The following is a 21,432-nucleotide window of genomic DNA, read 5'->3' as shown; positions in this document are numbered from 1 at the left end:
GCTAAATTTCAGTGAGGAGCTATAGCTGCTTTGTGAGAGTCTTGATTCCTTTTAACTTTGTTTATTTGTTATAACTTAAAGAGGACACATTTTAAGTGTGCAGTTTAATAAACTTAACGCAAGTGCACCGTCATGTCGCCATCATCTGGGTGAGGATTTCTCCGCCTCAGCACTGTGGACCTTTGGGGTTGAGCACCTCCCTGCAGGAGCTGAGCTCTCCACTGCAGGATGTTTAGTAACAAGCCTGCTCTCTACCCGCCCGATGCCAGAGCACCCCTCCCTGGAAGTGACACCCAAAAACGTCTCCAGGCACTGCCAGATATTTCCTAGGGGCTCACCGCTGATCAAGATGCTGGCTGTTTTCAGCCTGTATCCACAAGACCCCCTCTAGCTCCCTCCTAGTCAGTTCTTCCAGAGGTAACCACTCTTGTAAGTGGTTGTAAGTTCCCAAACCACATCTTAGTTGTGCCTGTTTGTGAACCTCTTGTACAATTACCCAGTCCGTGTTCTTTGCGTCTGGCTCTCTCACTCAGCATTCAGTTTTTGAGATCCGTGCGGGGTTGCTGCATCTGTAGTTACTTCTCCATGCAGTGTCCCTTTGTGTGACTGCACCATAGAGTCTCCATCCTGTTCTTGAAGGACACCCAGTGTGGAGCAATTGTGAGTAATGCTGCTATGAACATTCTGATTCAGGTCTTTTGATAGACGTAGGCCCTTACGTCCGCTGGATGCTCAGGAATGAAGCTGCTGGGTAATAGATCCAGTATATATTTAGCTTTGTTGGATGCTGTCAGTTTTTCGAAGTGCTTTTACACTCCAAACCAATTTACACCCCTACCAGCAACATGTGCATTGCTTCACATCCTCACAAGCACTTAGTATTGTCCACTGATTACATTGTAGTTGTTCTGGTGGCTGCAGAGGTGTGCCATTCTGGTTGTAATTTGTGGTTCCCTGATTACTAATGATGGTGAGCACTTTTTTTTTTCAGCCATTTGTATATCTTCTATTGCAAACTGCTTCTACAAGTTTTTGGCCTATTTTTCTATTGTATTGTCTGTCTTTTTCCTATTGATCTGTAAGAGTTCTTTATATATTCTGGATATAAGTTACTGTCAAAATGTGTGTGTGTGTGTCTGCCTATCTGTGTGTGTGTGTGTGTGTGTGTGTGGCAAATCCAAGTCTGTGTCTTGCCTTTCCACTTTCTTTCCATTGTCTTTTGACTTTGATAGTTTCTGTTGGAAAATCGTGCTTCTATGAAAGCAACACGTCTTCTCCCTCTGGATGATTTACAATTTTTCTCTTTGTTTTTCACTCTCCACAGGTTTGAATATAATGTGCCTGAGTTTGTCCTGCTTTGGATTCATTGGGCTTCTTGTATCTGTGGATTGATTTTTTTTTTTTTAGTTTTTGTCGGGAGAAGGAAGGATTTATGGTTTCTTGCCACAAGCAAGGAGAACACAGGGGATCTTTCCCAAAGCGGTGTCTCCTGCAGATTGAAAACTTTCATCAGCTTCAGAAGTTTTCATTTAATGTCTCTTCAGATGTCACTTCTTAACTGTTTTCTCTCTTTCTCTCCCACGTTTGAGATGCGAATCATACACATTTTAGACTTTTTCCTTTTTTCCCTCCTGTCTTTTCTTCTCTCCTATGATTTGTCCATTTTCCCTCTCATTCCTTCAGCTTGAATACTGTCTTTTAACCGTGTTTGAGTTCACTTAATCTGTCTGCTCCTGTGCCCAGGCTTCTGCCAAATCATCTCATGATTGTTAATTTCAAAAACTGTTTTATTCTAAATGCAGTATGTCCGTTTGATGCTTGTTAATACATTTACATTCTCTGATGAAATTCTCCATCTTTCCTCATCAGTTTTTCCATCTAATTCTCATCTACTGAGTCCAGTGTTGACATTTGGGGGGAGCTTCTATCTGGTGTTTGTTTTTCATTATTGGTCACGTTTTTCTGTCTCTTCACATATCTAGCACTTTTCGTTGTACGTAGACATCGTATATAAAGAAACTGTGTAAGCAGAGATGATATCTTCCACCAGCAAGGAACCTCCCTTGGAGGGCTTTCCTCTGTGAGGATAAGGGGCTGATCGTGTCACTCCTAAAAGGAACTGAAATGGGTTGGGGCTGGTTGCAGTTTTGCTGAGACTTAGGTACCCTTGGTTATTCCCACTCTTCAGGTGTTTCCTCCTGGGCGTTGGATTTAGAACCTAACAGGTTTCCGTCTCCTCACTCAGTCCTGAAAGACTGAGACTCAGTCTCACCGTCAGAGGCTCTGAGTGTCTTTCTCTCCCCATCTTCCACATGTGGTAACTGACGTGAGGAGGCCAGCTGTGCGTCTAAGGAAGACCTGGTTTTTGAAGGGAGACTTGTCCTCCCACGTGAGACCCTAGAGTCCCATGCCCAGGGCCCACCCCTCCTTCAGGGAAGAAGACCCTTGTGACAGCCCGTGCCCTGGTGACACTTCAGGTAATTCAGCCCTTCTGCCTCCACAGCTGTCTGGTGTCTTTAGAAATGGGACTTCACTTATTCCTCTGACATTCTTAGTTGCTGCTCAGGAACCGTGGTCTGCCCTGACCTATTACCATTTTTCCTGGAGATATTTTTCATGAATTAAGTTTCTTTTTCTTCTATCTTGGGAGCACATTTTTCCCTTTCTATTACATCATTTGTCTCCAATGCAGTTTAGAAGACGCACGTTAAACATTTTGCTGTGTGCGAGTTTGAAATATAATACCTGTTTTTTGAGTTTTAAAATGTTAGAAGGCAACGAAGTGCGTTGTTTTCCCTGCAGTGCTTGACGCTCCGCGCTGCGGTGCTGCGGCGTAAGACGCACCAGCGATGCGGCGAAAGAGATCTGGCTTTGAGTTGTGACCTTGCGCACTAGTTCTGGGAGCCTCTAGTTCCAAATGTACCCAACGGGGGTGATTAAACTTACTTTATAGCAAGAGATGTACAGAGGACGGTCTGAGAGAGCATTCAGTAAGTGGCAGCTGTCATCATTACTCCTGTAATATTTATCCATCATTATTTCAGGCTGCTGAACATGGATAATCTGATTTGAAATACATATTTTGATATATTTATATTGGGTACAGATTATAAAATTTTTACCATTCAAATAAGGTGCTGAAAAAAAGTTTTTTCTTAATGTGAAAGGCTTGTACCTTTGACTTAATATCTATGAAAATATTACTAAATAAATTTGTGAATTCATATTTTGCCTTAATCTTTGCCTTTCTAGGCTGAAAATACATAAATAACATTTAGTGGCAGGAAGAGTTACATCCGCAGTCGTCTGCGCTCAGTAAGATTCACAGCTGACTGCTTGGTGGCAGGCTTTACTATAAGACGTTGGCAACAAGAAGACAGTATTAAGAAATGTGAAGAAAAGGCAAACAGTATTTTCTGGAAAGGACAGCTGGTTGACCTTTGCAGAGGACAGTCTGTGGGGTCAATGAGTAATTTTAATGATATCTCCATGAATTATTGAAACATAATTAATTTTCGTATTAAATTTCCTGTTATCAGTCTGCCTGCTCTTTTATTTTGACTTCTGCATTTGGTTCTTTTTTTTTTTTTTTTTTTTTTTTCAAAGACCTCACTAATAAATGGAAACAGTTGGGTTCTACTCTCAGTACAAGATGGGAATAGTCATCTTGGGAGCAGCTGGGTGGCTCTGGAGCAACAGGCTCTCCTGCCCCTCCCCCCAGTGGACAGCCCTTCAGGCCTGAATCCTTGAGGCCAGAGATGCAGATGCAGCTTAGTTGTTAGTTCTTTAGTGTGACGAGAGCCGGCTTCTCTGATCCAGCCTCGGCCCTCTGAGAAGACTGAACTTCAGACAATTTGTAGGCAGATTTAAATCAGATAAATCAAGGCACAAGAATTATTGGGTTGAGTTTTACAACAACCTAGAATTTATCAAATTCTAAGAGCCAAGTTTTTGCTAAAGCAAATAAGTCAATTCTGGCCCTTTAAACGACTTGGGAGTTCTGTGCTGTTCTTTTGGCAAAATGAGGTACTTATTAACAGAAACATCCAAACACTACACCAGGCCATGTTGAATAAATTTGGGTTAAATGAGGTTAAATAAAATGGTACAAGAAGGGATGAAACAGGAATCCAAAATCTAATCAGGTGAAGGGCTCACCTGTTCATGTTAAACACGTCTCATAAATTAACCCCAAAAAGATATATTTTTCCCTTATCTTCTAGTCATGTGCTTAAAATTATACAGGTATTAAAACTGTAAGTACTAATTTAGATAGAGCATATATTTGTAGAAGTATACCAAATTAGTCTGAGAATCAGGAGACTACATAGAGATTATCTTTTAATGGAAATTGGTCCTTTATGAGCCTTTTAAAAATTTTTTTCAACTTCATTGTATTTTTATATTTTAAAAATTTTTGTTGTAGTTGATTTACAATGTTAGTTTCAGGTGTACAGCAAGGTGATTCAGTTATCTATATACATGCATATATATTTTTTCTTTTCAGATTGTTTTTTATGAGCCTTTTTATGTATCCCTTAGGACTGGAGGTTTTATTCCTAAATCTCAGTATCTAACTGCCTTCTGTTGTCGCAAAAAGAGGGTCACGTGGCTACGGTTCCCTGCAGAGTCCAAAATGCATAACCATTACGCATTTCGATTCACTGAGATTTTTTTCAGTGTTAGATCTGCTTGTTCAACATATCAAGCTACCTAACACTTCATGCCAAGGGGCTGGGACCTAAAATTCAGCAGCTATTTTGGCATAAACTGTAGAAAACCAGAACCTTGAGGAACACAGATTCTCTCACACACACCCCGGAACAGCAGACAAGCCGGCTTTTCCACGAGCCCAGCGCCAGGGACCGGCGTCGCGAGCACGAGGCAGTATGGAGCCCGGGAGAGACGTGCCGGCGTGCCTGCTAGCCCGCCGCCAGCAGCCGCAGGCCTGGGGGAAGCACTGCGGGGCATCGGGACGGGCGTCCGGAAGCAAGCCGTGTCCGTCTGCCCGCGGCCGGGGCGCGCTGTGGGGGGAGGAGCTCGGGCCTGGGCGTGGCGTGGGGACCGCTCCGCAGGGGAGGTGTGGGCGAGGGGTGGGGTCACGGCGTCCGCCCATCGGACAAGGGGGACCTGCGTGTGCGCTGGACGCTGTTGGCGGGAAAGCAGGCTGTGCTCCGGCGCCGTGGGTGGCCGTGGAAGGCCACAGGAGGGACTAACAAAATCTGGATTCTGCTTTAAAACAGTAAATGTTTCGAGCTTCCAGGGCCGAGGGGTCTCTATTGCAGCTTCTCAACTCCGCCACTGTGTCCGGAAGCCGCAGGGGACAGAGTAGAAGGAGATGGACTTGCGGGGTGGGGGGTGCAGGGGATTTGGAGAGAAGTGAGCACGTCTGCGGTGAGCGAGGTGCCGAGGAGAAGGCCCGAGGTGACCCCTGGGATGTGGGGGGGGGGGGGCGTGGAGGACCTGAAGCAGGCTGGAGAGCACACGGTGGGGCAGGGGATGCGCTCTTTTGGGCAGCAGTCTCTACGAAAGTAAGTTCGACAGGTAACAACGTCCTTCCTTAGAGAAACGGTGTGCTCTCAGGAAAAGAAAATGCAGAAATCAGACCAAAAGTCCGATTAAAGACAGTCTCCCATAGGAAGTAAAACCAAACGATCTAACTCAAGTTTCCTTTTGCCGTCCCCGTCATTTCAACATTCCGAATTTTATACTGAAGGGAAAACCTAGTGACAATTAACAAGCCCCAAAAGTTCTGGCGAGGAGGGGCCGGAGGGGAGTGACACACACAGAGGTTCTGTGGATGAGAGCTCGGATGCTGGACACTTTCAGGGATTCAAGCCACTCACAGAAAAAGCTTTAAATAGGACGAGACCTACTGGTAGTTGAGACCGTTTGTAATAGGGTCGTCATCACAGATGAAAATTCTGACTCATTGTGGACGTGAGGCAAAGTGTGAACAGCCAGCGCTGCCATCCAGTACGGGATCGTGGAAAACCTGCTATGGGGAAAGGGAAATTTGTGAAAAAAGAGACGGACGGAGAAAAGGTGTTCAGAGGCAGACCCATACGGGGTAGAAAAGGCTAGTTCGTTACTTACAAACACGCCTTTTTGTACCTTTTATTTTCCTTAATTTGCACGTACGTTAACACTTCTCATAACCCTTCTGCTGTAATGGGTGGAAAAGAAGTTCTTCAAAGAGAAAATACTCATCTAGGCCTGACGGGTGTGAGAGCTACACCCAGCCCAGAGGGGTCACGGGAGCCCCGCCGACTGGACCAGCGTGCGGGCGGCTTCTGCGGGATGGACCAAGCACCGGCTCTCACCTGGGATACAGCAAGGACACCTTGTCCCTAAGAGTTTACATCATTCAGGCTAAAAACTTAGGGACAATGATAGGGAGCTTCGTTATCAATGTTATCTATTAAAGATGGTGCAAATACCAATGAACGTTACTTTTAAGAAACATAATGACCTTAGCACTCTTTAAAATAGGATATCCATCCCACTCCTGGCATATATCCAGAGGGAACTCTAATTGGAAAATTAGACGCACCCCGTGCTCACAGCAGCGCTGTCTACAACAGCCAAGACACGGAAGCAGCCCAAATGCCCATGGACAGGCGCGTCTCCCCGCAAAGCGCAGGCGTGCTCTCTGGCTCTGACGGGCCGGCTTCACACCCCTTCTCCAGGCTTCCCAGCCTCAGCTTTCCGCGCTGGTTTTGGTCACCGCTTGCACGTCCTCAGGGGCGTTTAGGTTCCTTCGAGGTTTGTGAGCGGTCAAGTTGCCAGGTGTCTGGGGGTCAATGGATGGGGGCCTGGCTCTTTGAGTCTCTGCTGAATGTAGACAGGGGTGTAGGATCAGTTTGCTTATGGTCTTAAGACATAATTTGAGGACCTTCCACATGCGTCACTCTGTTACGTGAAATGCCGTCGGGAAGAGCTCAGGTGGAACAGTGGCAGTGGCCCCGGAGCTCAGGGGCCTTTCACATGCACGCGCTCCCGGCCTGCTTTGCGTAAGTCTCCGTGTAGCTCCTGTTCTGTAGACGCGGAGGTGGGGGCTTAGAGCAGAGAGGGAATTTGGTCCAGGCCTCACAAGTGGAAAGGCCAGACTGGACGAGACCTTGGACTTGAAACCCCACGACAGCTCTCCTCTGTTCCCACTACACGCCTTTCTCAAAATTCTGGATCAACCGTTCATGTTTTCCAGCTGCGGCTGGAAGGCCCGCCGCAGACGTGAGGGACTCCTCCAAACAGACCCCCCGTTCCCGCCACAGCCTCTCTGGTCCTGGTCCTCCCAGGGCTGCTCGTCTCGTGATCTGGCCTCTCCGGAAGCCCCTCTCCCTCCCGCCCCTGGGACCCCCCCCAGTCAGTTGTCCTCCACAGTTGTCCCCTCGTGTCCCTACCTGTCCACCTCTCCCTGAACTCTGGCCACTCTGTGAGGACAGCGCTTTCCCTGTGGCCCTGGTAGCTGGGGACATTTTTACACTGAAATCCCACCACTTCCGTTCTTAGAAGTCAGGTCGGCGTCTCTGCTCTTGTTGCCACTACATTTCTTCCCTTGTCTTCCCTCAAAAACCTTCCCCCGTAAATTCTGACACAGGACACACATGGCTGAACCTTGAAGACATAAGTGACATAAGCCAGTCACAAAAGGACAAATATTATGTGATTCTTATTTGAGGTACCTGGTACAGTCAAATCCCCAGAGACAGAAAATAGGATGATGGGGGCCGAAGCAGAGAGTATGCGTCAGTGTTTAATGGGGACAGAGTTTTGGTTGGAGAAGATGAAGAGTTCTGGAGATGGAGGCGGGTGATAACTCTCATGGATCCTTCCAGAATGTGACCCTTTTCGTGGTCACTGGGGGCAAGAGGCAGAGTGCACAGACACGGAGCCCTCCTCCCTAACCCAGGCTCTGCCAAGCAGACCAGGGCCGTGGCCCATGGAGGGAGAATGGGGGCAGACGTGAGAGACATCGGGCGATAGACTTCATCTGGCTTTGCCAGGAGCTGGAAGTTGAGGGTAACTTCAACTGGACAGATAGTGACGCTGCTCTCCAAGAGACAAGGAGGGAGAGAACAGGTAGTTTTGTCCAGGGAAATGTCAGTTCGATTTTAGACATTAACTTTTCTGTGTTGTGCATATCTCATCCCGTTTTTTCTGGGATTGGCAAGGATTGCTCAGAAGTTCTCTTCAAAGAACCTATCCCCTTGCTGTGAAACACTGAGAAAGCTAGCAGACGTTCTCACCCCAAACCTGACACGTTCTTTAATGATTTGAAGATTGCCTGAAACAGCCTCACAGACATTAATAAGTGTTCAGTACTTTCAGGGGTGCCCTGGGCTCGGTTGTCGTGGGAACCCCCCCACCTACAGTCTCCTTGAGGAACCCTGTGGCCTCCTGGGGTAAAGAGAGCCGGCGGTTAAGATTTCAATCAGCACTTGCGAAATGCCCTTTAACCGTTAATTGGTGTTAAGGAAGAACAAGTAAATGCATGCATAATTTACTCATTTCCCTCAGCGCATACTTTCTTACTATTTCTAATAGATCCCAAAGGCAATTGCAAACGTTGACTTACACAAAATGTTCATTTAGTAACAGCAGAAGAGAAAGATATTGCTCCTATAGTCTTAGAACCTTTGGTGGCTTAAGCTACAAACCTGGCGACAGCTATATAAACAAGAGTAAAGACTTCCATTCAGAGTCGCCAAAAAACAGATGGTAACATGCTTAAATCATTTTTTTTTTTAAGGTAAGGACATGTGAAGGCACCCATCTGGAAGTAATTATAATTCTAAAAAAGTCGAGTGTTATTATTAAGCTTTCAGTTGACTTCCCCTGCTAGAACAATGAACCAGCTTTTTCTTAAAACAGTCCTGGAATTATTCAGACAATAAAACCAAAAAGACAAAAAAAAAAACCAAAAAAAAAACCGAAAGACAGAAACATTTGAAAAGTCACAGTTTCACACAGAGGAAGAGTTAAGCTCTCCCACTGAAACCCACTAGCTGCTAAACACTGTGAGCTTTCTGTGTCCTATAAAGTGGAAGACACAGCTTTGATCTGAATTTTGGCCTCTTTGTGATGAAGTCAATGCAAGTAATCCCAGCTCTTCATTAACACTTCACGAGAGGGAGCGAGCTGGACTTCCTTGGTGATGGTCACATGGCGGGATAACGGGCCAGCGTCCTCAGGCCTGAGGCTGGCTTACTTCAGGATCCCCCAAAACTACAGAAGCATCACTGTGGACTAGATTTAGCTTATTTCCCAGCGGCTAATAATGACAGGTGAGAGCCTTGGGGAGTGTGGGCAGGCAGAGGCCCTGTTTGTGACTTAATTGGCATCAGGTGAGCGGTGTTTATGCTCGTCATACGTGGTTCAGAGAAAGCTGTGTTTGCCTGCTGCTGTTTTCAGAGCCGGTAGCTAAACCCAGGGAGACTTCAGCATCCACCCTTTTGGTTTCAGTCGGTCTGTGTTTCAAACTTCATTGTGTAGATTCTTTTCAGTTATTTTTGTTGGTTCCTTTTTTTTTCCTCATTATTTTGGGGGGTAGTAATTGGGTTTATTTATTTTTGATGGAGGTACTGGGATTGAACCCAGGACCTCGTGCATACTAAGCAGGTGCTCTGCCACGGAGCTACACCCTCCACTGATGGGTAGATTCTTGAATGAGAGAGCAGCAGCAGCAGCCAAAGAGGACTTTCTGTGGGTTAATCAGCCTCCAAGCCCCACATCCTCACATACAGCTCCCTCCTAGTTCTGGAAGCATGGTGCCCATCACGCCAGATTGGAACCTTCCTCCCTCCCTCTCGAGGAAGGAGTTTTAACAGTTCCTTTTGCAGCCTGTGCCCTCGGTTTCTTCCAGCTCTACAAGGAGTGATAGGCTCGGGCGGAGAGGTACCTGGATCATAGCTGCCTCCTCCCCAACCCTCGGCTGGGCACCAGGCTGCAAGGAGAGCCTTCAGGAGGTCCTGCTCAACCCTCTACCAGGCCGCCATCCCCACCGAGCACACTCTGGGTGTGCTTGAGAAGGTACCAGTGATGGGAGTTTCCCATCCTGGGGAAAATGATGTCAGAAAAAGGTTCTCAGGCTGGGGAGACTTAGACGGCAGAAAGACTCAAAGAAGGCTAAAATTAGGAACAAATGGTGACTGCACTAACAGGGAAATGAACGGGCCTCTCGAGGCTGCTGCACAGAGAACATTCCTGGAACACCACCCCTCTTTCCATGCACATTGGGACCACAGCTGTGGAAGCCCAGGAAGCAGAGAGTCTAGAAAAGTGAATAGACGTGGCTCAGGAGGAAGGGAACTTTGTTCCTCACACAGAGCAGCAACAAAGACCTGGTCATGTGAACAGGCGCTGGAGAATGTCATTCTAAACGAAGGAAGCCAGAAAGAGAAAGAAAAATACCATGTGAGATCACTCAGAAGTGCAATCTAAAAAAAAAAAAAGAAGACACAAATGAACTCATCTACAAAACAGAAACAGACTCACAGACACAGTCAACAAACTTACGGTCTCCAGGGGGAAAGGGGGTGGGAAGGGATGAAGTAGGAGTCCAAGATTTGCAGATACTAACTACTGTGTATAAAACAGATATACAACAATATTTAATAACACTCAGTATGCAACTACATAGCACAGGGGACTATATTCAACATCTTATAGTGAACTATAATGAAAATGAGTATATGTGTGCGTAAGGGTGAAGCATTATGTGGTGCACCGGAAATTGACACATTGTAAACTGACTGTACTTCAGTAAAAAATAAATAAATAAAATCACTTTTCTGAGCTAATAATAGTTAGGTTAGAATTTTTTTCTAACTGGTTACTATTTTCAATTTCAAATTACCAGCAGATTGCTCTCAGGATTAAGAATGTATCTTGGCTTTTACTTGAACTTTGAAAGACTTCTCTTAAATGCTGGCTTCCTAGGAATGGAAAAGCCGTGTTTGAGTAGGATTATCTCTTTGTTGAGATCTGAACATTTAATAAACTTCCAGCCTGTTTTTCCCATTTCCTCGGGCTGGTTTTAAAATGTCATAAATCACAGAATAAAGCCCCTGAGGTCGCTGATGTTGGTTTTACATTCATCTAACTTGTGAGCCTCAGGCTCCTCAAGCAAAGGCGGCCAGTTCCTGGGGCATCACACTTGTGACATGCACACAGCATCCCAACGGACGCTGAGGTGACGGCCAGCAGTCGGCCCCGGACACACGGGAGAGGCATAAAGTAGCAATGGCAGAGGAGCACTGATTCCGTGTTACTTAGAAGGAACAAATGGAAATGAAGCGTGTGTGGAGTTTCCCCCTCACACATGATAAAGGCAAAGGAAAAGATGCGTGAAGCTAGTTTTGCTGATCAGACCACATATCACTGTCTGAAAGGACAAGCTGAATTAACACATACGCCAATGGCATGTTTCTTTTTAATTTTGTAAATAGTAGCGTTCATTTACTGTATGTTGTTGGTCTTCATATTAGTTAGCTGTTACATTACAAAATTAATTCTCTACAAATATTTAATAACACTCAATATGCAACTCTCCCGTAAGCAACTATGTACATTTGCCTTTTGAACAAGCCTGCGGTAATTTAAAGCATCTAGATCTGACAATTAGGATAACTAGTAACAGTAAGTTTCAGTAAATTTGAAAACTAGATGAAATGGGTGGATTTTTTTTCCCCCAGGAAATGAAAAATACCATATTGACTCAAAGAGAGAAAGAAACTGTGAAAAAGAACAGAAATCAAAGAACAAATTGCAAACACAGTCAATAAGCCACTCCTGAAAGATTCCAGTAATTTTACCGCCGAAGTCTACATATTCTTCAGGGGAAAAAATAATTCCCTTAGGAAAAAAGAAAGAAAGGTAGATAAGTGGATTTTAAAAGCTCTTGTAAAATATTACCACATCAATTTCAGCAGTGTAATAAAAGAGTAATCATCTTTTAGACCCAACAGGAGTGTACTAGTAAAGTAAGGGTGACTCAACATTAAGAAATGTATTCATGTGATTCACTTTATTAACTACCCCAAGGACGAAATTCATAGGATCATCTCAATAGATATTTATTTTATTTTATTTGAGGGGGTAGTTAGGTTTTTAATTTATTCACTTTTTAGTGGAGGGACTGAGGATGGAGCCCAGGATCTCGTGCGTGCTGAGCACACGCTCCACCACTGATCTAGACCCACCCCCAGGTGTGTTTTTAATACAATAGAATTTGACATTTCTGAAACGTTATTAAGGAAAGATTTCAAACATACTTAAGTGTAGACGCAATAATCTAACAAACTCCATGTGTTAATGGCATAACTTTAATTATCAGCACTGTTTATCTTTATTTGCATGTTTTATTAACACTTTTAACTTCCTCTCGGGCTCTCCTAGGTCACCACGGCTCGGCGTGGTGTATTCATGACCCTTCGCTGCTGAATACTCCAGCATCTAGTCATTGGGTGAAAAATCACACCTGTCGGTTTAGAATTTTCGGAACTGAGGGATGACAGCTTGCTCGTAAATGTTATAGAAATGGCATAGATTTCTGTATACTTGTTTACTCAAAATTTTAAATGATTTAAGATGTCAGAATTAGTGAACCATGTGTAAGAATTCCAAGGAACCATGTAAGAAATTGTAATGATGTTCAGAGCAAAATTAGAGTGTGAGCCCAAGTCGAGACTCTGCGAAGATGAACTGAGACGTAGAACACTGAGGAAAGAAACGAGGAGTTACAAATCAGGACAGTGGCTGACGTCCCAGGACAAATGCACCTGCTGTGGGTCCTCACCGAGGGCTGTGATGCGGGTCTGTCTGCTCGGCTGAACTGTGAGCACCTTGGCTCAGGGACCCTCGGTCTGTCATTTTACGCCTAGAATTCATCGCCGTGCTTGGCAGGTTCTAGACAGTGAAAAAGTATCTGATACATTAATAGATTTAAGCATCAGCTTTTAGCAGAATTAGAAACGACCTGGGTAGCGTCGCACGGCGTCCGGTCAACAAGCGGGGCGGGGGCGCTCCAGGCTCCGTGGTGCTCACTGCCCCGCCTTTGCTCTCCCCGTTGCAGCCGATGGGCTCCGAGCGGACGGAGGCGCGGAAGCGGCCGGCGCCCGCAGCCCCGGCGACGGCGACGGCGCGCCCCGGGCCCGGGCAGCGCGGGGCGGGGCGCCGAGCGGCCAACGCCTGCTGCTTCTGCTGGTGCTGCTGCTGCAGCTGCTCCTGGTAAGGCCCGCGTGCGCCCCGGCGGGAGCGGCCCCGAGCCCCCGGCCTGGGCTTCACGCCAGTCGCGCTTCTGAAGCGACGGCCGTGTGCGGTGATGTGGGGCTCTGTGAATGACAACAAAAACAAAAAACAAGCAAACAAAACGAAAAGCAAGAGGCCACACCCTAGCGCTGGAGAGACATGTTCAGATCCCTGAAACCAAGCAAACCGACAGATGTCAAACAACGAAAGGGCAGTCTAAGGCAGTGATGACTGACTGTTAATACTGGGGCAAAAACAGCGCCCAGACTCCCCCCAGAAGTGAACCCAAGGCCTGCTAGCTGGTAACAGAGGCTTCGCGGAGGGCTTAATATGGGTCTTGAAGGTTAGGGTTATGAAGGAGAAGCAGCCTGGATTTTATCTTCTGCTGCTTCTGTTTTATTAATTTTGCTTTTTAATAAAGAAAAATGTCAATGCTTGGCAGGGAAGAGAAAAAAATCTAAAAAATATAGGTTAATTTACTGGTAGGGGAAGATACACAATTATTGCTTAAAAACGGATACAACTTGACCATTTGAGTCATTGTTGAAGGTCTGGAGAAATGCGTATGATTCACACCTGGAGATCACAGGGATGTTAGGTTGCGGTTCTGAAGCCTCGGATATGGCACGTGCTTAGTGCCAGCCCAAAGTGTGCAGCTTCAGGCAGTTAGGTTGTTGTAAATTAATGTAGGCTCGGCTGCAAGCTGAACCAAGACCTCACTGTCCAGTGGAGAAGAAAAACTGGGATTGATCGGTGACATAGAACCGTTAGAATTGGGGGTTGCGAGATGGGGGGGTTGGAGGTTGGAAATGAGATTTCCAGGATAGTTTGGGCTGCTCCTGTCTGCCTTGGGCTAGTGTCAGTTTCCAAGAGGGTCCTCTCTGGTGGGTGGGACCCAGTAATGGGACATTCTGAAGACTGATGGCATCATGATGTAGGGAGGTCTCCCCATGAGGGACAGAACCCCAGACCCAAGTGGGAATGTGGGGGAGAGGGGCAGACAAGAGCCAAGCAGCCCAGCATGCAAGGTGAGCCTTCAGCCCTGAGGAGGCGTCTAGAGGCCCCAGCAGGAGACGAGAGGGCAGGCACGTGTAGATGCTCCTGACACACATGGTGTCCAGGACCCAACCTAGTCGGGGAGGAGACCCCCCCAGCCGTGAAGAGAGTAGGTTTTGGCCCCTTTCCACTCTCACTCTGCGAATCAGGCTCAGTGAGGTGACGTCTGAGACATGTGCAGAGATGTCCCAGTGCAGGTGGTCAATTCAAGTCCAAAATCGACTCCCGATGGCTTAATAACCTACATGTGACAAGCACAGAAGGAAACACAGGGCGGCAGCTTTTACGATCTAGGGGAGGATTACTTTAAAAAAGAAAAAAGAAAATCCATAAAAGGACAAGACTGATAAATTTGACTGCACTGAAATAAAACAATGTTTAACCAGAGAAATAAAAACATATTCCACGCAAAGACTTGTACGTGAATATTCACTGCTGCACGTGTCATACTGTGAGAGGATTCATGGCAGCATCCATCTGACTGAAAAAAACTGGAAGAAGAACATGAAAACGAATATATGCGTGTATATGCATGACTGGGACATTGCCCTGCACACCAGAGACGGACACACTGTAACCGGCTGTCACTAAAAAGGAAAGGAAGAAAGAGAGAAATTAGTAGCCTTTAGAAATACAAACAGTAAGGTGAGGAGTTAGGAGATAAAATTGAAGTGAAAATTCCATTGGCTGTAACCACAAAAAAACCTTGGAGTAAATTTATAAAGAAATGTACAAAATGTATATAAGGAAACTCAAACTCTCTTGAAAGAGACAGAGACTTTGACTGTATACTTTCCTGGTTTTCTCTCATACTTTTGTAAAATGTATGCCTGTAAATATACAAAACCTCCATTTTCATTTGAAACATGAATGTATTCATGGAGAATGTATACCTTTTCATAGATGCAGGAAGTGAAGTGAAAACCCCAAACATTCCTGAAAACCGTAACTTTTTACTGCTTTTGTAACGGACATGTTTTATGAAAAGAATTGTTATTCTAAATGGGAACACTCTCATTAGTGCAGACCGCAGTGTTACACAGTTTATCTCGCCAATGCTCTGCTAGTAGTCATTCTTTTGGTGTTCTTAAGACAAAGCAGTGTCAGTTTTATCAAGAAAGAAATTGTACTTGGTAACCTGGAGTTCTCTGAAATATCTGTAAAAAAAAATCTTTCCTTGATACAAAAGGATCTCAACTGACACATCTATGTCCCTTGCATGCAGTCTGACTGTCAGAAACCAAGAGGAACAGAGACTCAGGAGGGCTTCCTATGAACTCAGCAGAGAGGACCTTCCAACCTGCGAAGAAAGGTAAAATCTCCTATTGTTTAGCTCACTAAGTCACAGAAATGCCAGCCTTACTATTTTTCCTTCCAGTTTTATTGAGGTATGATTGACATGCGGCGGTGCAGAAGTTTAAGCTGTACAGCATAATGATGTGACTTGCATACGTCATGAAATGATTATCACATATGTTTCGTGAACATCCATCTCATATAGAGTCTCAACCTGATTTCTGTTTGCATCATATGTTCCAACAGAACGCGGCTTCTCTAACTGCAGTTTAACAATATCAGATCATAACGTGCCATCACCTTTTCACTCGGCAGAATTCCTTTCAAGTTAATTAATTTAATTGTGTGACAGGGAGAAAAATCAGTTCCGTTATTAATCTAATGCCTGTTAATCACAACTATAAATTGATGCTTCATGGCAAAACATAGGACATCATTTTATTTTTATGTGATATACTTTTTTTTAAAAAAGAACATAATAAAACATAAAAGTTGGGTTTTCAGGAAAGTTTTCCTAGTCTCATGTTTTTCTTTACTATTAATTTATACTTAGCTGATGTATTTTTTGAAAGCATTTTGGAAAAAACTTTGGAAAAACATATAAAGAACTTTCTGTAATGCCAAAATTTTTAATTGTCTTTTTTCCTTCCTGTATTATCAACTGGTTTGCTTTCACTTACCTGTTCTTATATTTCACTTACTTGCCTTCACATTATGCCTCTATAATTGCAGATACTAGGCAAATATCCTAAGAGCATCATTCAAATAGGTCTTTATTAAATTACTTATTTTTGATGGGAGAAAAAAACCAAGTAACCTAAAAGTTGACTTAAAATATTTTTCTTCAGTCTTTATCTTATTTGTTACCCCGATACTTCAAAGTCTAGGAAGCATATTAAAATCTTCCACAATGTATGAGTCTGTTAAAAACAGCTTTTATTTGATAATATTTCAGTATACTGTATTCTGTACCAAACAGCTTTTATTTGATAATATTTCAGTATACTGTATTCTGTACCAAAGCTTGAGGCTTTGGGTCTGACCCAGAACAAGAAAGCCCACATCTAGTCCTGGCTCCGCTCATTCTGCCAGAATGACCTTGGGCCCTTGGCAGCCACAGTCTGCCTCAGTCTCCTCATGTGTAAAATGGGTGTATTAATAGTTTGTTGTGGCTCAGCCAAAGCAGGGTTGTCATAAATACCGAGTAACTAGTAAAGCACTGAGAACAGAGAGAAACAAGAGGCAAGGACTCAATTATGTTGGACTTTATTCATTCTCAACTGTATCCAGTAATAGAAAATGACTTTTTGTCCAATTCAGTGCCTTTGGCTTCCAGTTAGTTCTACTTAGATAATAATTGTATTCCTATTTGCATTTACCTTGCGTATCTTTGCCTATTTGTTTTTCATTTTTGGTACTATTTTGTATGTTTCCCAAAAAATAGCACCATGTTGGATTTTGGCCTGGCTTGAGTCTCTGTCACTGAGTGGGAATTAGAGTCAGAACGCAGTTACACTGGGTCAGTTATGTTGACGATTACCGGTATGTTTAATCTTCCAGCATATTTTTGTTGATTGTTTGCTTATAATCTCTTCTAATTATTTCCTTCTTTTTTTTTTTTTTTTTGCCATGTGAACTGTGCTTTCTTTGCTCCTTGGTTCTTCAGTGCAGTGGAAAGGATATGCTCTCTCTCGCTCTTTATTTAATGTACTCCTGATTAAAGTTTTCAGAATCATTCTTTAATGTGTTTCTTAAATTGACAGGAGTAAAAAGACGTATTTTGAATCCCCACATTTAAGGAACATAATTTAACCCACTTTATGAAGCCTCACCAATTAAATTAACCTTCCTAAAAAGAATCCAGGAGTTTTATGTAGATTACCTTATTATTTTTTAATTATCTTTTAAATATCTTTTAAAATACTTCTTTCAAAAGTAATTTTCCTAGTTGGGATGGATATCTGCATCTTCACACAGGATGCTTTTTGCACGATGGCAAGCCTAAGCACCTGCTCAGTCAAATCAAACAGTGCAAAAGCTTTGCAATAAAAGCTCGATTGTCCTCCTACTCCAGACCTTGTCCCAATCTCTAGGTTTAACTGCCACCAACAGTGTCTTTACGTATCCCCAATGGAACTTTCTATGCATTCACACACAGCTGCACTTAAATGGGATCCATCTACGCACTGAACCTAAGTCTGAAGCTAAACTCGCCCACCGTCGGCTCAGCTGACTGCTCTCCTTCTGAGACCCCCTTTCTCTGTCTGATCTCCAGCTTTTCCCCGAGGCTTCACTGCTGGGTCCCTTGTAATCCACCTCCAAGATACGATTTCAAGAAAAGGAGCTAGAATTTACACTGTGAACTTTGCGTATGTGGGAGAGTTTTTGTCTACAATCATCACATACACGGGACAAATTCACTATATAGCAAATTCTTGGGTGTACATCCTTTACCCCCCAAAATTAAGCAGAGAGCCTTCGGCAGTGCGGCAGAGGGCTCCATCTGTGGGCCTTCCCAGTGCACAGCGACAGGTTTTGCATAAGCCTGAGAGTGGTCAGACAGTGGTAGGATTTTTTTTTCACTTCCTTTCCTTTTATTTTTTTTTTATTTTTTAAGGTGGGGGTAATTAGCTTTGTTTATTTTTTTAATGGAGGTACTGGGGACTGAACCTAGGACCTCGTGCATGCTAAGCACACACTCTACCACTGAGCTGCCCCCGCCCCCCTTTTTTCACTTACCTACTTTAAACCTTTGCCGCGTGCACTTGGGCATGAAGGAGCACGTTCTTGGCAGCGAGTCTCGCAATCTGGTTTGCAGGCACCACGGCAGTGGCCCTGCCGCCCCACTCCACAGCTGGCAGGCACCCCACTCCACACCCTGGAAGGTGCCCCACTCCACACCTGGCAGGCGCCCCACTCCACACCTGGAAGGTGTCCGGCTCGGGTGTTTCTGCCCAAGGCTCAGGGAAACGAGCACAGCTCTGGTCCTTCGGTGCACATTTTCCTTCTCAGAGGGGTGCCATTCACTGCAGCCACCAGTGACACAGCCCCTCTGCCCCTCCTCTCGCCCGCCCAGCCCGAGCCCCACACTGGAGGAGGCCAGCGCCTGGGCCCAGTCCTTCGACAAGCTGATGCTGACGCCCGCAGGGCGGAACGCCTTCCGAGAGTTCCTCCGAACCGAGTTCAGCGAGGAGAACATGCTCTTCTGGATGGCGTGCGAGGAGCTGAAACAGGAGGCCAGCAAGACCATCATCGAAGAGAAGGCGAGGACAATCTATGAGGACTACATCTCCGTCCTTTCCCCCAAAGAGGTGCGTGCCCCCCAGGAGATGCTCCCCAGGAGGTGCCCCCCCAGAGGTGTCCCCAGGAGGTGCTCCCCAAGAGGTGCCCCCTGGAGGCCACGGTAAGAGGGACCCCTTCGGCGTCCCGGCACCCCGCCCACTCACAGCTGCTCCAGGATACGGGAGGGCAGGAATCCGTGGCCCCATCCTTGCCAAGCTGGGAAGACATAGACCCCGAGATGCTGAGGCTGTTCCACTGTGCTAGGTCTGAGTTACGGGTGGGCAGGCAAAGGGGCTTTGCAGGAGGAGGATGGGTGGTGCCTCTGGAAAGGCAGATCGCTGGAGCCAGCATTCAGTGATCTGGGTGATCATAGCTTCCCTTTGTGTTAAACCACAGCGCGCGCACTGCATAGATACCACGCCCCACTGGCGCCGAGGTGGCCGGGCCGAGGTTCCTCACCCCGCAGAGGGGACGTGTGAGTTCATGCGTGCGGGGGTGTCCTGTTCTGGGCCGTCTGGTGTCCAGTGAAGAGGCCAGCCCCGTGGCCCGCTCTGGGCGCCGACGAGCCTCGTGCAGGAGGGAGAGAGCCGACTTCGGAGGGCGAGAGCCAGCGTCTCCCAGGACTTCATGAACTCCCAGCACTTTGAGCAGATTCTCATGAAACCCTGGCCAGCCACCATCACCGTCACCCCCACTACAGGGACCAGTGCATTAGGGCACGGTTTAACCGGCCTGACGCCCCACAACTAACCGGTGGCCGAGCTGGAATGTAAGGCCCGGCCGGCGATGCTGGCCCTGCCGCGGGGCTTCCGAGTCAGACTCCTGCGCTGACAGCGCGGGCCCGTTCCCAGCGCCCTGCGGCGGGTCCAGCTCCAGGCTTTGGCCCTAACGTTCTGAGGGAATTAGCCGGGGTGCGTGCGTGCACCCCACCTCTGCTCCTTGAAGACTGCAGCACATTCATTCTCAAGTAGTCACCCAGGGCTGATGCCCGCCAGCAGCACTGAGGCTCAGAAGAGGTACAGACTACCGCCCCCCCACCATCCACCGAGTCAGAAGCTCCGTGGGGCCCAGAGACCCCGACCCCATTCACTGTGCTCAGGTTCCCTTGCGGCCGCTGGCTTCCTGGATGACCTTGTTTGGTTTGGGATTTCTGAAAAACGAAACTAGTTGTAGGAGTTTGGGATGGATTTCCAAAGGGGCCCGTGTCTAACAGCGCTCCCGTGTCCCCGCCGACAGGTCAGCCTTGGACTCCCGCGTCAGGGAGGTGATCAACAGGAACATGGCGCAGCCGTCCCCCCACATCTTCGACGACGCCCAGCTCCAGATCTACACCCTGATGCACAGGGACTCGTACCCCCGCTTCATGAACTCTGCTCTCTACAAAGACCTGCTCCGGTCCTTATCTGAGAAGTCAGCGGAAGCATAGGCTGTGAAAGCTGTTTATTGTTCATGAACTGATAAGCGAACTCGTGGGCTCCGTCTGGTACAGGGAATCGCGAGGAGGCGGTGGGATCTTCTGCTGGGTCGCCCTCGGGCTGTGGTAGAGAGGCAGTGTATTTACATTTGTAGGAGCAGTCGCGTGTTCTCAGTGGCAAAGACACAAGAGGACATCTCACTGCCTGGAGCAGGTCCGTCCACGGGGACAGACAGGATCCAGATTCCCGTTTTACAAAGATGTGACCGCACCTTGTAAAAACGGCATTCCACTTTCCTCTTAGGACACATGTGTGCAGGTACACACGTGTGCGTGTGTATCTTACGTGGTTAATGGAAAGCACTGTGCTCTTAAGTGGATCAGCCTCGAATGTCTCGGAAGAGAAGTTGTGCTTAGAAAAGTTCTCTTGTCGAAAATTTACTGTTACTTTATTACCAGAATCTGCCAACCTAAAGGAGGCATTCTTAAGTCCACAGCTTAGTGGTGTGCATCACAAAACGTTCAAGGAAGTGTACCTCTGTTTTTATTATTGGAAGAAACGTGGGCATTTTCACTCTAAAAAAATAAAGCACAAGAGTTTTATCTTCCCTGATGCCAGAATACGATTTCTTTGGGTCCTGGGCATGAGTGTGGGTCCTGGCTTCCTCTGATGACTCATTCCCATGTCAGTTACAGAGCAGGGGCCTCCAAGTTATCCAGGTAAGACTGATTTCTAGGTAAGTGGGCACAACCCAGGGAGCCCCAGAAATCGTGGCACACAGCTTGGGGGGGGGGCCCGCTGCATGGCCCAGCTTCGTACTGCTTCCTCTGGGAAGTCTTCTCTAAACCCCAAGGCTGGATTCCAGGCTGGCTTTTAACAACAAAACCCTCCTCTGCCCTCCCACGGCACCTTTTGTATTGCTGTTACCCTTACTGGTCTGTCTCTCCAAATACAGTGAGATCCTTGTGGGCAGAGTCTGGATGCCAAACATCTCTGCATCCCAAGTGGCTGGCACATTGTCTAGCAAATTAATGTGTCCAGCTCAATAAAACAAGCTGCCCCCCTCAAAAAAAAAATCCCAAGAGTTTTATCTCAATCTTTTTTTTTCACATGTAACTATTTGGGAAATACA

At 46.2% G+C, this 21,432-nt stretch overlaps 1 protein-coding gene across 1 annotated transcript in view; it reads left to right on the top strand.

Annotated features, from left to right (window-relative positions):
• RGS20 (regulator of G protein signaling 20) overlaps positions 1-20,912 on the top strand; it is a 42,493-nt gene extending 21,581 nt beyond the window's left edge. The window contains exons 6-9 of the mRNA XM_032470066.1: positions 13,076-13,230; positions 15,533-15,619; positions 18,680-18,918; positions 20,127-20,912. Of these exons, the coding sequence (XP_032325957.1) occupies positions 13,076-13,230; positions 15,533-15,619; positions 18,680-18,918; positions 20,127-20,311 (666 nt within the window). The 3' untranslated portion in view covers positions 20,312-20,912. The remainder of the gene's footprint in view (positions 1-13,075; positions 13,231-15,532; positions 15,620-18,679; positions 18,919-20,126) is intronic.
• The last annotated feature ends 520 nt before the right edge of the window (positions 20,913-21,432 follow it).

The sequence above is a fragment of the Camelus ferus genome, chromosome 29 (genome assembly GCF_009834535.1).
Source record: "Camelus ferus isolate YT-003-E chromosome 29, BCGSAC_Cfer_1.0, whole genome shotgun sequence".
In the NCBI taxonomy this organism is placed as follows: Eukaryota; Metazoa; Chordata; class Mammalia; order Artiodactyla; family Camelidae; genus Camelus; species Camelus ferus.
The sequence above is the reverse complement of the archived record's forward strand: the minus strand, read 5'-3'. Positions and strand labels throughout refer to the sequence as shown.